Source organism: Lemur catta, chromosome 4 (assembly GCF_020740605.2).
Source record: "Lemur catta isolate mLemCat1 chromosome 4, mLemCat1.pri, whole genome shotgun sequence".
In the NCBI taxonomy this organism is placed as follows: domain Eukaryota; kingdom Metazoa; phylum Chordata; class Mammalia; order Primates; family Lemuridae; genus Lemur; species Lemur catta.
The window spans coordinates 5800271-5815584 of record NC_059131.1 but is presented as its reverse complement, the minus strand read 5'-3'; the positions used below and the strand labels follow the sequence as shown (position 1 = coordinate 5815584).

At 45.1% G+C, this 15314-nt stretch overlaps 1 protein-coding gene across 4 annotated transcripts in view; it reads right to left on the bottom strand.

Annotated features, from left to right (window-relative positions):
- The window catches only part of ASAP2 (ArfGAP with SH3 domain, ankyrin repeat and PH domain 2), a 172848-nt gene that overhangs the window by 44694 nt on the left and 112840 nt on the right, over window positions 1–15314 (bottom strand). For all 4 annotated transcript variants that reach the window (XM_045549002.1, XM_045549005.1, XM_045549003.1 and 1 more), the window contains 5 exons: window positions 10925–11028; window positions 10758–10827; window positions 5387–5474; window positions 516–564; window positions 267–433 (listed from right to left, as the gene is read on the bottom strand). In XM_045549002.1, coding sequence (XP_045404958.1) covers window positions 267–433; window positions 516–564; window positions 5387–5474; window positions 10758–10827; window positions 10925–11028 — 478 coding nt within the window. The remainder of the gene's footprint in view (window positions 1–266; window positions 434–515; window positions 565–5386; window positions 5475–10757; window positions 10828–10924; window positions 11029–15314) is intronic.

The window sequence follows — 15314 nt, the reverse complement described above, 5'->3', positions numbered from 1 at the left end:
CAAAAAGCACTTAAATCTTTTCAGCCACATCAGCCCATCTATACTCTGTCCTGCTCTGGGGCCCGACAGGCGAACATCTTCCCACCCTCTCCCTGCTGTGGTCTGCACACAGTTCATTAAGCATTTGTGTAATGGGATGAACTCAGGCTGAGCTGCACTTAATTTCTTGTTTGAAATAAAAGTGAAAAATCAATGAATGGATTCTGTGAATCGGAATGGGATTTAACTGTCCTAGAGTCTGGGTGTTGCCGGGGGCCCCTGGTCACCTGGTGCCCCGCAGTCACAGCACACGTCATTGCCTGTCATCCTCTGGACTTCCGAGATGATCTCCTTTGTCAGTTCTTGGACTATGTTATTTTCTCCAGTATTGTCATCCCCCTTAAAAGCATTGTTTAAAGCTTCTTCTTTGCTGTTTTGCAATACAGACATCCATCTAGAAAAACAAGAGCGACACTGTGTTTAAGCCTAAGAACAACAGCTGAGTGCAGCCCAAGTCCCACCTCCAGGTAACTTACATTTGACATTCCTGTTCATCTTCTGCTTGAAAGTGGTACGTCCTGTCATCTGCGTGGCAAGAGGAATTTCATCACTGTGAGCCCAGATATTAATCCATACACAATTCCAAAAGAAAGCAGTTTCTAATTAACCTCAAGAATAATCTTAGCTCTCTGCTAGGAAATTAATGATTTGTATAAAATCAGGCACTCTCTCACATCCTTCAAAGGTCTGCCCTCACTCGGTAATAGTGGCTTTGTAATGCAAATTAATAAACTTGCCCTATTCTATCCTTCAAGTCTAAAAAGATGCAGCTTCCAAAAATGGAAGCTATTCCACGAAAACCACCACTATCTTCTCAAAAGCTTTATATTTAAAACTCACTATAGAGTTGGCCCCCAAAAAGTAATTGTTAGAGACCTTTGAATAATAAAAGCCTTTTCTAAAGAGAATATCTCAGAAGTTTTCTGGCTTTCGTAGAAAAAAATTAGCATTAGAAATTCTAAGAATAACATGCTCTGGATAGTCGTGTATTACAAATACAGCTAAAGCAAGAGGATTGAGTTAAATAATGGTCGGATATAAAATCCTACACTCACATACAGCTGGCATCAGCAACGTTTTACAAGTGTTTTGCCAGGCTGCTGATGAGTGTGTGTGTGTGAAAGAGAGGAAAGAAGGAGACAGAGAGACCGTAATTTCTGTGCTGTTCTTGCCAAAAAATGTACAACCTCAGTCCAATCATTGGCGGGGAAAGCTAGAGAAATCCAAATTAAGGGACATTTGACCAAAGAAAGGATCAATACTCTTCAAAAAGCATCATAAAGACCAGGGAAGGCAACAGAGCTGATGCAGAGGGAGGGAGACTGGGATATAATAATGACTAAATATGATATGGGGTCCTAGATAGAATCCCGGAGCAGAAAACAGACATTAGTGGGAAACTGGCAAAATCTGAACACACTTTTTAGTTAATAGCATCAAACCAGTGTTAATTTCCTGGTTTTGACATCTATGGTAGTCAACATTCACCCCATACTACTGGATAACTACTAAGACATTAGGGGAAGCTGGATGAGAGATACGGAAATTCTCTATCTATAATCAGTCCAAAAACAAAGTAGAAAAGAAAAGAAAATTTTAAAAAGGGGGGAAAAAAGGGCAGGAGATTCAGCTTTTGCAGATGGAAGAGCAGTGTTTCTTGGGGAAACAAAATAAACATCTGTGCCCCTAAAGTCACCAAACACACCACCTTCTAGGAGTGGTTTTTACTCCTGAAGGTAGTTTGGTTCTTAGACCAACTCTTGGTGAGTTGACTGAGCTGAGGCTGAAGCTCAGAGAGGTTAAGGTGACAAAACCAAGTGTAGCCAGTGGCAGAGGATTCAGGTTTCCGGACTCCTGGCCTGAGCCATCCCCCCCCTTTTTTTAAAATGCTTGGGGCAGTGGAACAACACTTTCTCTATCCCATCTGTTACTGAGAGGAACAAGGTTGAAGAGAAATGCTTCAAGTCCAGCAAAATGAACTTGACTTTGTGATTCCGATGTAAGTGGCTGAACTAGGCTGAAGGAAGAAGGGAGGGGCAAGGCCACTCTGTCCTGTTCCCAAGGACTGGATGTGAACAGTCTCATCTTGCGGGGGTTGGCGGGGGGATCCACAATCCACGCCCCACTTGGGGGCCCCGGGTAGTTTGCTAAGTGGATCCCAGAGTTCACAGGGGCTGTCACGGCGGCACTCACACCAGCGCCCTGTGTCTGAGCCACTCCACAGCCAGGCCAGGCACAGCTCAGGCAGGAAATCGAGGAGATAAGAGGGAGCCCATTTCCTTTGGTCAATTCTGCATTCTAATGTGTGAAAAGTGGAGAACTGGGAGCACAGCTCTGTGAAAAGCTCCAAATAAGAATCCCCTCCACAGATTCTCTCTCAAGCTGCCTATAAACTAAAGAACAATTTCCAGCATTTCAACTACCAGGGAAAAGAAACACAACAGGATATGGGGGACAACCAGGTCTCTGATGTGCTGGTGGCCTGGAAGGGCTGCTTCTGGCTGGGGCTCTGGCTCCAACTGGCCACTAACCTGCCAAGTGGGCCTAGAGAGTCACTGATTCCCTCTGGGCCCCATCCTACTCAGAGGACTGCCCTGGACCTCCTCATAGTTCTCCTGCTCCCACCCCAGCCAGGGTGCCTGTGTGATTCAAGGATAACGGCTCAGGACTTAGATTTGCAAAGCGTGGGGTCAGTCCAAGGGCAAGTGACTGGACAAGCTCCCAAGAGGGCAGTCCCTGCCACAGAAATACCCTTCTTGAGAAGCCAGTGCCTGTTTACACCTTGATCAGGTGTAAATAAAACAAAATCCCTGTTTAGGGTAAAGGATTATAAAGGATGATCTTGCAGGAAATAACTGAAGCCAGCCAGTCTGTTCCTCCTTGGGTTCTCGGGGCAGATGCCAAGATGGCTTGACCAGGAGAAGAAGAGGAGGTAGGGACGACTTGTTGGGTGCCTGCTAGACCCATGCCTGAACTAGCATCCTTGCTGCCTGTGTCCAACCATCCGATATCTTGAGAGCTCAAAGGTATCTTGGTGACACTCATCCTGCCAGCCTGGGCAGGAAGTGGAGGAAGAATCTGAGAGTGGCAGAAACAGCCTCTCCTGAGTCAGGCAGGATCGGGTCCTGCCCTCACATCCCTCACCCTCCCAGGACACCCACCAAACCAGGGCTTCTACCGCTGTGCAATGTTTCAAGTATCTCACAATCACCCGAACCCACATAGCAACACGCAAAGGGCTTTCACTACAGGTGCTCCTGGGGAGTGGCACCTCTTGAAAAGCAGCAAAGCAGCAGAGGACGAAGAATCTGCAGGACTGGGATTCATTTTACCCACAGGAAAACAACCAGGGGGGCGGGAGGGGGAGGAGAGATGAGAGTTTTTCTCAAAGATGACCATGGACTCTGGCAAACTCATGACAGTAACTCCAACAGGGCTTGATGGGCCCTTCTGGGTATCACAGGCTCAAAGTCCTTCCTGCAGATATTTATTATGTGTCAGGCTGCAGCAAAGACACCAGCAAGATCTTGGTAAACGGCAGTTTGTCACAACACTTGTGTGCAGCCAGATTTACACGGGACCACCTTCCCACACATATGAGAGATGCAGTGATTCCTGCCTGGCAGGGAGTTATGCACACGTACCCACTATCGATTCTCCCTGGGGCCGGACGTGTTGTTAAAAACGCGTAGGCTGGGGAATACCTGAGAGTAAATGCTTCTGCCATTTGGTCTCTGGCCGGGCCTCCTTACAGGGCGAGTCAGAGGGCCCGGGAGCGGCTGAGGGAAGAAGTCCTTGCCCCCACCTCCACCTGTAGACAAGGCTCAGCCAATCTCAGTTCACTGTTACACACTAATGGATTACCGAAGGGTGCTTTTACTATTAGAGTAACACAGGGGATACTATTTCAGAAAACAGAAAGGCCCTAAAACCATCTGGGTCTTCCCCAGCCACTGGTGGATATCCGATTACACCACCAAATTTTCTCCCTTTAACTCAAGCTTTTGTGGCTATCTGGAGGCAGGTAATCTGGCAACAATCACAATTATTTTTTTTGGAGACAGGGTCTTACTGTGTGGTCCAGGCTGGACTTGAACTCCTGGGCCTAAGCAATCCTCCTGCCTCAGCTAGGACTATAGGCACGTACCACCACACCCAGCCTGTGATCACATTTTAAACCATGGTCAATACTCAGCATTTTATAACATCTTGTTTGAAAGAAGGGCAAGCTTTGATGAGGAGATATAACTGAACCTGTGGACCATACTAAGCTGAGTAGGGATGGGCATTCGAAGCAGGATAAAGTTAATTTTTATTTTACAAATCAGTCTAGAGTCTGAAGGACAGAATGCACAATACCCACACAATACCTCTCCACACATCACGGTACTCAGCCCTCCCTCCAGCATGACGCAGAGCGTGTGCAAAGGGGAAATGCGGGGAGGACGAGGACAAGCCACCACGGGACAAGTGGACATGGAGCATGAAGTCATGTGATAAATGACTTCCTAGCCCTCAATAATATAAGTCCACAGACATTTGAAAAAGCAGCCATCTCCTGCTCAGGGGTACTGAGGCGAGTAGGACAGCACCACCTTCCTACAAGGTATGGTCTAGCGCTTTCCTCTGCAAAGGTAACTCTGGTACCCAAACCCCGAGTGACTTCCTCTTCAAAGGGGAAACCGGTCCTTTCTTCCTTCAAAGGGTAACACTGCCACAAACAACTACCAAGGACAAAAGGTTTATCTTATTTTCTTTTAGACAGCACAAGGCCTTTTCTTTTTATTAGGGGGTGCTAATAAACATTCGCCACAATAGATGGCTCCATGGTGATTCTTTTGTGAATGCCACAAAAAAGTATACAGAAAGAATAATTATGGGGGAAGATAAAACAACGTCAAAAAATGAAGTTTCAAAGGCTCTACAGACGACTCAATCATTTTAGTTTTATAGCATCTCTAATACCACTCAAATTATGCAAGTTTTTGACAACAGAACTGTCCTTTTTAAAAATGTGTTTTAAAGTGAAGGAATTTTAGGCTTGGGGATTTATCTTGTATAATCTCCTTGCTTACAAATAGGGAAGCTGAAGCTCAGAGAGCTGAGAGCACATCTTCAGGTTTAGAGCCCACAGGGGGCAGGGCCAGTCCTCAAAGTCCAACCTCAATAGGAGAGGCTGGCAAGCGGACAGTTATAGTGGGAGCACAGAGCGTGTATGTCCCTTGAAAAGGGGGCATTTCTATTCAAACGCCAATTCTTTAAAATGCAATGTTTGAAATGGGGCTCACGCCCCAGAAGAGAGTTTAAAATAATTTCTCCATGGCGTAGCACTCAGAAAGAGCCTTACGTGAAATAAGGTCAAAACACTTCTTCTCTTCGGGGTTGGTCTTCACCTGGCAGGTTAACAAGTTGAGCTTCGCTGGAGGCCGGTTAGCCTGTTTAAAAACAAACAAAAAAGGATGGGTGAGCAGGGCTGGAAAAATCATACAGTATCATTCCTCTTGAAAATACAGCAAGAGCAGGCTTTTCACTAGTTTGCAAAGACAGCTTTCAAAAGGCAGACTTTACGCAGGAAAGCACGACAGAGGCGCACTGCAGAGAGTCCTTGAACTTCAACAACCTGTGAGGGCACCCACCTCCCTGCAAAGGTGCACTCGGAGGCCTGCACAAACCCATCCAGACAGGGGACGAGCAGCACCAGCTTTGAGGCCGCTGGCAGTGGACTCCCCAAGATCAAGAAGCTCCATCGCTAAAGCCCTAAACATTCAGTTCTGATTCCTCCTAATGACATAGACGGTTTGCCAGGTAACCTGGGCACCCAGCTCAATTTCTGGTGATTGTAACTGTTTTTCTGAGTGTAAACCTCACTTCAAGGGAAAGTAATCTCACAGTACAGAAATGGCAGAGAAATAATTTTCCCTACTGTCTGAAGTGATGACAGATAATAGAGTCATATTCTTAAATGCCAACCATCTGTCACTTGCATTTCAACAAAACACATTTTATTCATATAAGTAACCTCCAACACGCAATGGCAACAAGAGCTCACAACACACTGTCAGAGATGTGCCAAAAATGACTGTTTCATTACAATTAAAAAAAAAATCATACTTAGTTCCAAAAAGCAAAGGGCAGAGAGTAAGATGACAATTTCAGAAACAAAAATTCTGAATGACAAAATGCCTCTTGGAAGTCTTAGGAGAAATTGCCAGATATGAATGGGCTTATCTTACCTACCTACCAAGGTGCTGAAGCAAAGATCAAATAAGAATGTCTTAAACTTAGATTGTTCCTGTGCCCTGCTTCCCATGGCCACCAGTTGCTTCAGGATAAAAAGCCTGGATTTGGAATCCAGATACCCACACACATGCATCTATACCTGGACAGACCTGTGAGACCCACACACATTTACACACCCAGCGGTTTCTCTCACTGAGTCCACAGATTTGGGATGGCAGTAGAAGGGAGTCTCCGTGAAAACTGGACCCATCCTTGCAGTGTGAAGGATTTAGGTTTGAAAAACACAAGTTTGGATAAGCAGAAGTTGGATAAACAGGGTTGTACTAGACTCTCTAGTTTGTGGTTGTATTGATCTTATCTCCCACACAGAGGTCACTAAATATTCTCCATAGTACACGGATCTAATAGAATTCCTGGATCATCAGAAATCAGTATTAGAAGACTCCCAGCTCTGCCTAATCTTGCCAGCATGGACAGTTCCAAGTAAAAGCACCACCAGTTTTGGAACTTTGCCTGGCTCATGCAGGAACCAATGCACCATATGATCTATTTCTATAGTGACAAGTAGGAGCCCAAATCATGTATGCAACCGAGACTCTACGTGTACAGCCCACACAGAGTCTGTTTCTGTTCTGTCACCTTCCTCTGATCACACAACTGTATATGTGCATTTTTAGGGTGACTTCAAAATTGTGGAGTCCACTGAGTCTTAGATACAGAAACAGTAAAAGGGGTTTGTGCACTTTGGTAACTATAGAGGCACTTTCATGGACAAGATAATGATTTTTAATAAAATGGCTATATTTACTCAGCTATTATTACTAAATACTTTTATGAGGCAGGCACTGTTCTAAACACTTTCATGAATTAATTCATTTAATTTTCCTAAGTGCCCTTTGAGGTAAGAACCATTTAGCCCAGAAGATTAAGTAATCTGATGGGGGTCACACAGTGTGGGAACAGGGAAGCCAGTGTTCGAGCAAGCCAGCCCAGCCCCAGAGCTCAAGCGCTGAATTGCCACCCTCCCTCCCTGTCCTCCATGTGGTACCCAGGGGAGGTGGTGGCTTACCTGGACCTATCTTCAAGAGCAGCGAAGACCCACACTGCAAATTATCACTACCCATTCCCCCTCCCACCTCCACCTTGCAGTCAGTCCTCCTTTTTCCCTGAGGTCTGGGGAAAGGTTTTTGTTCTCCACTGAGATAACTACTGTCAAAGACAGATTTCTCACCTCACAGGATATAAATACCACAAAATATAGAAAAATAAGTGCCTTTATTTGAAATAGGGATAATTATAAAGGCACAGATGTGGCTCCATACTAAAAAATGACAACCACAAGAATGGGTCCACAAAGCATATAAGCTGATCTTAAGGAGTTTCAGCTGTTCTAAGTTTTACACTAATAATTGTTTGCTATTTGTCCTTTCAGATTAAGTATTAGCTAATAGCAAAGCTGTAAGGAAAATTTACGAGAGAAAATTCTATCCATTAAATTCCTTCCTTGATACAATTTGGAAAAAAATATCATCATTCAATTCAACTATAGAATAGTTTTACCTAAGTCACAAGATACCAGTATTCCTTGAGAACTTAATTTGAGAAACTATGATTTAGTAAAAAAAAAAAACAACCTCAGAAGGAGTGGGGGGAAAAAAGATTCAATAGCTTTAGTGTTTGCAACAAAGGCATGGATCATTTGTGATTCTACCATTTGATCATGCCATTCTATTTTTTTCCCAATTTTTCAGGCTTTTAAAAGTTTATATTTTCTCTGCATGACTGATGATCATTTTTAAAAATTTTAGGTTGTGTAGGAGCCAGTGGACATTTCCTCCAGTATAACAGAGTCCCTAGCCCTTGGTGGTGTGGCAATGCTGTGAATTTGGCAAAGAGGATACTAATTAGAGCTCTTTCATCCCAAGGATGACTTCTTCCCAGCGCCAGAAAACACAATTAGGCTTGGGGAACAGGGACTATCAGCTGGGCTTCCACTGAATCCATCCCGGATGTTATCCTCATCCCTCTGCTCAAACACAGAATACACCAATTTCATTTCCCGAAGGCTGCCAGCTTCCCGTGGAGGGTTTTCCTAACAGTGCAAATACACCCTGTGTGCTTTCACTTCCTAAAGACCCACTTCTCAGCTGTGCACCACACACTGCTCTTAGAGTCCCATTTATTCAGTTAAGTCTTTGGAAATTTGCCTTTTCCTGATGGTAAACTGGCATACTCAGGAGATGCTGGCTAAGCAGGTAAGCTACACAAGGAGTCAAATCAAAACTAAACCAAACCAAACCAAACAAAAAAGGCATTTCGCCACTCTCTCTTTCTCAGTCCAGGTTAATTCACACCACCATGTGCAAACATTCTGCAGATGCAGTAGTATGAGGATTCTTCAGGAGTTGGACTTCGAGAGCGAACAGAACAGCAAATAAGGAAAGGCAAGAAAAGAAAGAGGAAGTGAATAGAGGGCTGGAAAACTAACCTATTATTTTCCTGTAAGCAGTGGGGTAGGGATCAGGATAGAGCCCCCCACCACTCCTGCAGCTATGGCAGGCAACGGCTGCCAAGGAATGAGGAAGCACCCAGAATCCGAGATTCCCTGAGGAGGGTTTCCCCTTTAAACACAAAGCACTTATTATTAATAAATATGCATGCTGTGTGACAGCTGAGCTGTTAGGATCCTAGTGATGCTCGTTATAACTGTACTATCTGCTAAAAGCTGGGGCAACCCATCACAATGTAAAGAAAACTAAGTCTCCGTGTCTTCTGGGCTCCAGGAAGCTCATGCTCAAAGTGAAGTTTACTCTGTCAGCAAAGGTCACCAGGCTCATTTTCGTCTGTCAGGAGGGAGAGCCACTCATGGCTTAAGCTGAGGTCCTGAGTCTAGGGGAACCCTCAAGGAAGCAAACATGCCACTTGACTTGAGCTGTAAGAGCATGTACTAGAACTCAGTCTTACTTTATGACAGTTTCTACACAGAGGCAATCAATCTGCATTAAAACAAACAACTGAGCTGACACCAATGTGAAAGCAAACCACAGAGTCACAGGTGTTTAGATCAAGAAGGGAACCCAGCCTCATCCAGTCCAACATTCTTAACTTTAAAGACCAGTGATAGCTGAATAAATTCATTTCCCTTAGTCTAGAACTGATGCCTCCACACCCATGCATGTACTCATATGGAAGGAATGTCACATTAAGATCCAAATTGTGTGGTCCAGGGAGTAAGGCGGTGATCACACAACCAGTGAAAGCTGGATTTGGGGAAAAAGGAAATGACCTTTGTTTGTCCAGTCAAAAGACATGTTCACTGTCCTAGGCCAGAGGTCACCAAGAGGTCCCCACAGACTACTCTTGCTATATTGGGAGTTCTAGTCTCTTTCTCCCTCCCCATAATGAAATCAGCAAAAAACAAACAGACCCCCAGGTGAACACAATCCTTATTTCTGTGACATCCTTCAAGTGGAGTTTTACTCTATTTCCCTACTCCTAATTACCACGGGGCTGTTTCTCTGGACCCCATGTTGAGTGATGACGTTTCTATTGGAGCCTAAAGCCCATCTGTGCTCCTGCCCAGCTCTGCCTTCACCAGGGGACCAGAGGGACAGGAGGAGGCACTACCATCACTACCATCCACTAATGTGACCCAGGCTGCTGGTATGCACATGCCACTAGGCCTCCACCTGGGGGACAGAAATGCAAACCACCACCAACATTCTAACTACCAATAAAATGGCAACCAGCTCAGCCTTGAGACGTTTCCCAAACTGTCTGCTAACCTACGTGGTTTTCACCAGCTCCAGCCACACCAGGAGAGGTGATAATATGCTTCATGTCACTGTGTAAAGATCATGGGGGATGTGAGAGGTGTGTTTGTTCCTGGTCTCTGAAAGCTAGGTTGGTAAGGAACTTTATCCTGTGTTTTCCATAAGCTCAATACATAGGGCTCTGTTTTTCTCTCATGGGGGGTCTTGTAAACAGGAAGACAGAAAGAGGCCTTAAGATTGGGCACAGTATATGAGCCTTCTATAATAAAATTCCTGAAATCTCTTCTCTCCTGGATTTCTGATTGCCAGAGTCTTAACCATTTAAATGTTTTTCCCTTAATGGAAGAATAGAAATCTTCCCAACTAAGAAGTTTGATTTCCAGAGACAAAAATAGCAGGGGAGTAGTTTGTTGTTTTGTGGTTTCTGGAAGTCACAGGATTCTAAACAGACAAGCTGGCTTATCAGTTACTCCTGACTCTGCTAGGCAGTGAAAGGGAGCAAGGCTCCACCTGACTGGAAAAGTGTACACAGAATGCAGGTGCACCGACTCGAGAAGGAACCCAGACATGCTTTTCTAACAAGGAAATTCTTTAAAACGCACCCTTAATACTGTAACAACAACTCCTGTTCTAACTCCACCGAGTCCTCCAATACCAACTTCATCTAACCACAGCAGACACCATGGAATGAAAGAGAATACTTACGGTACCATGGGATATGGTCAGAAAACCATTTTTAACTGAACATTTCCTTTTCTGCCACACTTTTCGGATCCTTGTGGATAAGTGGGAAAAACAATAAAAGTTTAGACATTTTGGACACAGGAGATAATGAACGTACATTTCAACTCTAGTAACACCATTTCACGTACCCATCGCTTTTCTTGTAGAGGTTGCCGTTCCGCTCGGTTCCGTGTTCTTTGTTTCCCTGAGGCTGATGTAAGCTGTAAGCTGTACTCTGGCGAAGTTGGGAGTCCTAAAAAATGATCAGAATTTGTGTTTAATCCTGTCCAGGTCCCAGTTTTTTAAAAAGCAGTACACAAAGGAAACTTAAGCCTAAATGTTTGGGTTTTTAAAAATATACATTAAAGAAATTTTTCCTCCCAACACCAAAAGAAGAACATAAAATTCACATCCAGGGACTCAAAAATGCCATCTATCAGGCATCTATCTTTCCCCATGGTCTCAGCACCCTGGTTGAAAATAAATTGTCCCTAAATGTAAAGGTTTATTTCTGGACTCTCAATTCTATTTCTTTGATATATAAGCCTTTTCTAATGCCAGGACTACACTCTCTTCATTATTATAACTGTGTGGTAAGTTCTGAAATGTGGAAGTATGAGTCTTCCGACTTTGCTCTTTTTCAAGATTGTGTTGGCTACTCTGAGTCCCTCACATTTCCCTATGAAATTTAGAATCAGCTTGTCAATTTCTGCAAAAATGCAGCTGGGATTGTGGTGGGGATTGCACTGAATCTGCAGATGCAGGGGAGTACTGTCATCAAAACATTAAGTATTCCAATCCAGGAGCATGAGTGTCTGGCACTGACTTTTTAAACTCTGCAAAAAAAAAAAAAAAATACAAATCTTCATCTGAGCAATCAATAATATGAACTGACAACTGACTCTGAAACAAGCAGACCCCAAAATGGGAGAAATAAACTCATTTTCCACCGAGTTCACACAGTACTCGGCCTCTGGACAAACAGGGCGAGGCTGGTGCCAGTTCCCACGTCCTCTCAAGGGCAGTACATCAGCACGAGAAATTCAGAGCAAACCCAGGTTTCAACATTGCTGGGAGCACTGCAGTGGAAGGAGACTGAAGAAATACTGCTCACCTGTGTGGAATCTCTGTGAAGGACTAAAAATAAACCTGTCAAAAGACTAAACTGCACAACCAAGAAATATGTCTATTGATTTGGGGAGGAAAAAATCCTGCACAAAATAGTGGTGAAATCACATGACAACACCGCTAATAGTATTCATGCTAGGCATATTAATCGGAACTACTTGCAGGTCTTATGAACAGGATAAAGGAAATTCTTCTTTTCGACAGAATTAGACCCTATGCTGGAAGTTAAGGAAGAAATTACCCTGCCCTATTCTTTTTTTAGACCAGGCCTTTCTAGAAGCAATTAACCCATGCAAGCAAATCTGAAGCTAAGCTATCATATACAATCTTAAAATTTGTAAAGAAGAGGAATATAACCTGTTTAACATAAAATTGAACCTGCTAATTTAGTGCTAATTATTTCAGCATCCCCTAGGTGACTTCTAGGTGACTGGACAAGAATAGCCTTTCTAACCTATATAAACACCTGACCCAAGAGAAGGGGTGGTGACAAAGGAAGCCAGCCCTTTCACATGACCAATGCTTCCATTTAATGGAATACAATTCAAGGGAAAAGAGTCTCTCTCTCTCTCATCATCATCTAACAGATAAGAGAGGCAACTTGCCAAGGGTTGCCCTGATGCTCACAGACTCTCCAACACTCTCTGTACTTCCCTGAGAGGGACAAGGACAACCCGCGACTTGACTGAGTGCCTCCACGTGAGGAGACTGAGTATGAAGGACACAGGTTAAGCAGGCACTTTAAGGAACCTCAGAAGGCTCTCAAAGAATTCTATCAAGGTCCATACATCCTCTATGCTGTGACATCCAGACCAATTCTCAGATCCCAGGCACTGTCTGTGACCGTAACTTTTGTGGGGGCAGATGAAGTATTAGCCATTGGGTCCTCCCAAGACAGAAGCTGCCCAGGTGAACAGCAGACTTGGTATCTGAAATCTTCAGGAATGGGGGGAAAAGGGTGATGTTGCCTGTATTACAAATATCATACACAGGTTTACTCACAGCATCAGAATTTCTGAGCTAAGACTCCAGAATATCATAAAAACTGTTACACTTTGTCCACCTCTCAGAAAGTGTGTTCTTGTGATCACTCTTGTGATTGACTCATTTGTCGAGAAGTCATCTCTGGAGGCTTAAAGTTTCTCTGCTGGGAAGGAATGTGATGTCCAAATGGTCCCCACCCTCCGAGGGTGTGTCAGGTGTGTCCACCCGCGTGCTGAGCAAGCCCCAAGCGCTGCTCTAAGAATAGTGTTTTCAAATCTCATTACCACTTATTGTCTGTTATTTTGGGGTAATTTTTAAAAGACTCTGACATGAGTTATTAAAGTCACATGACATAGCTGAACAATAAAAGGCCTGAAATGGAACAGACCAGACTCCAAATCCTGGCTTCGCCCCCCACTGTGTGAGCCCCAGCAAGTGCATTTATCCTCTCTGGCTCAGACTCCAGTTGTAAACGAGAGCCAGCAAATACTGCCTGCCCCGCAAGGTGGCTGTAAGTATTAGTGGTCACACTTGGAAAGTGTTTGGAAAAACCTGAAAAGTGAGGCAAGCAGGAAATGCCCTGGCAGCAGAGAGGAGCACGTCCCCTCACAGTGAGTGGACACATGGAGAAGGGGGACAAGGCTGGAGACAGCAAGGTGGGGGCAGCCAGAGGCCTGAATCAAGGGCGGGGGAGGAGCCTGGAGCCACATAGGATGCCCCTGGACCCGAGTAGGGAGGAGTAGAGAGGCGTCAGTGCCATGAGGGCAGAGGACAAATCTACAGGGAGGCCATGTGGGCAGAGAGGGTCATATCTGAGACAACAACAGGACCCATTCCTGTTCAACACTGAGAGTGTGACACCACAAGGGTAGGGAATTTGGTCTCTTCCGATCACTACTGTATCTTCAACATTAAGGAGCTCAATATTTGCTGAATGCACGAATGAATGAATGAACTAGTGCCCGTTTGTTATGATCAAAAAGGATCCCTTAGATCTCCTAACACCCCTCTGAGATGGGCCATATTACTCCTATTTTACAGGTGAAGAGACCAAGGCATGGAGAGAGGTCTAGGAACTTGCCTAAATGCAGACCTAGGATTCAAACAGTAAGATCCATGCTCTTCTGCTCCACTAGACAGCTACGCAGGTGAACTGCCTGTCCCCACCTGCTGGGACTCTGCCAACTCCTAATCATCCTCCAAAGCCCCAGCTCAGGCATCATGGCCTCTAGGAAGTCATTCCTGACAGCACCTGCCCACCCTGCACCAGGCAGACACCCTTCTTGGAACTGAGCTGCATTAGTGCTCATCGCACTGTGCCCCTAATTGCCTCTCTGTCCCCACCCCCAGATCATGAGCCCTTGAAGAGGTGACAACTGTGTCTATCTTATTGTGGGGTATGTGCAGCGCTGGCTCAGAGAAACAGTGGACAAAAGAGTAGCTGAATGTGTGAATCAATGAACAGGTCCTCTACTGAGGCCACATGAAGGCCAGGACCAGGCCACCCAGGAGCTCAGCAGGAGAGGCAGCAAGTGGCTACCTGGCAGAGGTTTCTGACTGAGGCCAGAACTGGGCATGGCAAAGTTTGCAAACCCAGATAGGAAAGCCAGAGTCATAAGAAAATTATGGCCGTGGCGGACCTTTGCTACCTGGATGGCACAAGCTATTCAACCTCATCCTACTAGACAGGATGCTTGAAAAGGGGGAAGCAACCAGGGGGTGGGGGTGGGATGCAAGGGGGTAGGTGGAGGGGGGAGAGGGGAGGGAGAGGGAGGGAGAGAGAAGAGACTCGTGGACCATATTTGAGATCTGTAGAGTGAAAACTCACAGTGGTTTCAGCAGTTGGACCTGCTGAGACCATATCCCAGAGCCTGACCCTTCCCCCCCCCAGTAGCACAAGTCTGGGTTGTCAACATCAAACAGCAAACAGCCTGCACGCCAATGACGGGGCTTTGGCAGGGACTTGCTGGCATCACAGCAGGGTCTGTCCCAGCTGAGCTCCAGTGAGATGGATGCAGGTGGGATGAGAAAGGCAGATGATGAGGTTGACTCGGAGAAAGATCATGCAAAATTAGCGGTGCTGAGTTTTAACTTTTCAGATGGGATCTTTCCCAAAAGTCAAACGCCATGGTGCATACATAGGTATTCACTGTACAATATTTCAGCTTCTCTGTCAGTTTGAGAATCATAATAAAAGAATGGAAAAATCAAACAGGAATACCCTCTTTACGAAGAGCAGAAAATATCAACAATGAAGCATGAAAGTCAGGTGACTGGGAGGTGTGGGGTCACTGGAACCACAATGGCACAGTCTCCACACCAGCACATAGCCACAGGGTGACAAAGAAAAGCAGCCTGAAGCCACCACGCTGTAATGGCCATGCTCTTCAACTCTTCAAATGACTGATGTCTGAGATTTGCCAGAAG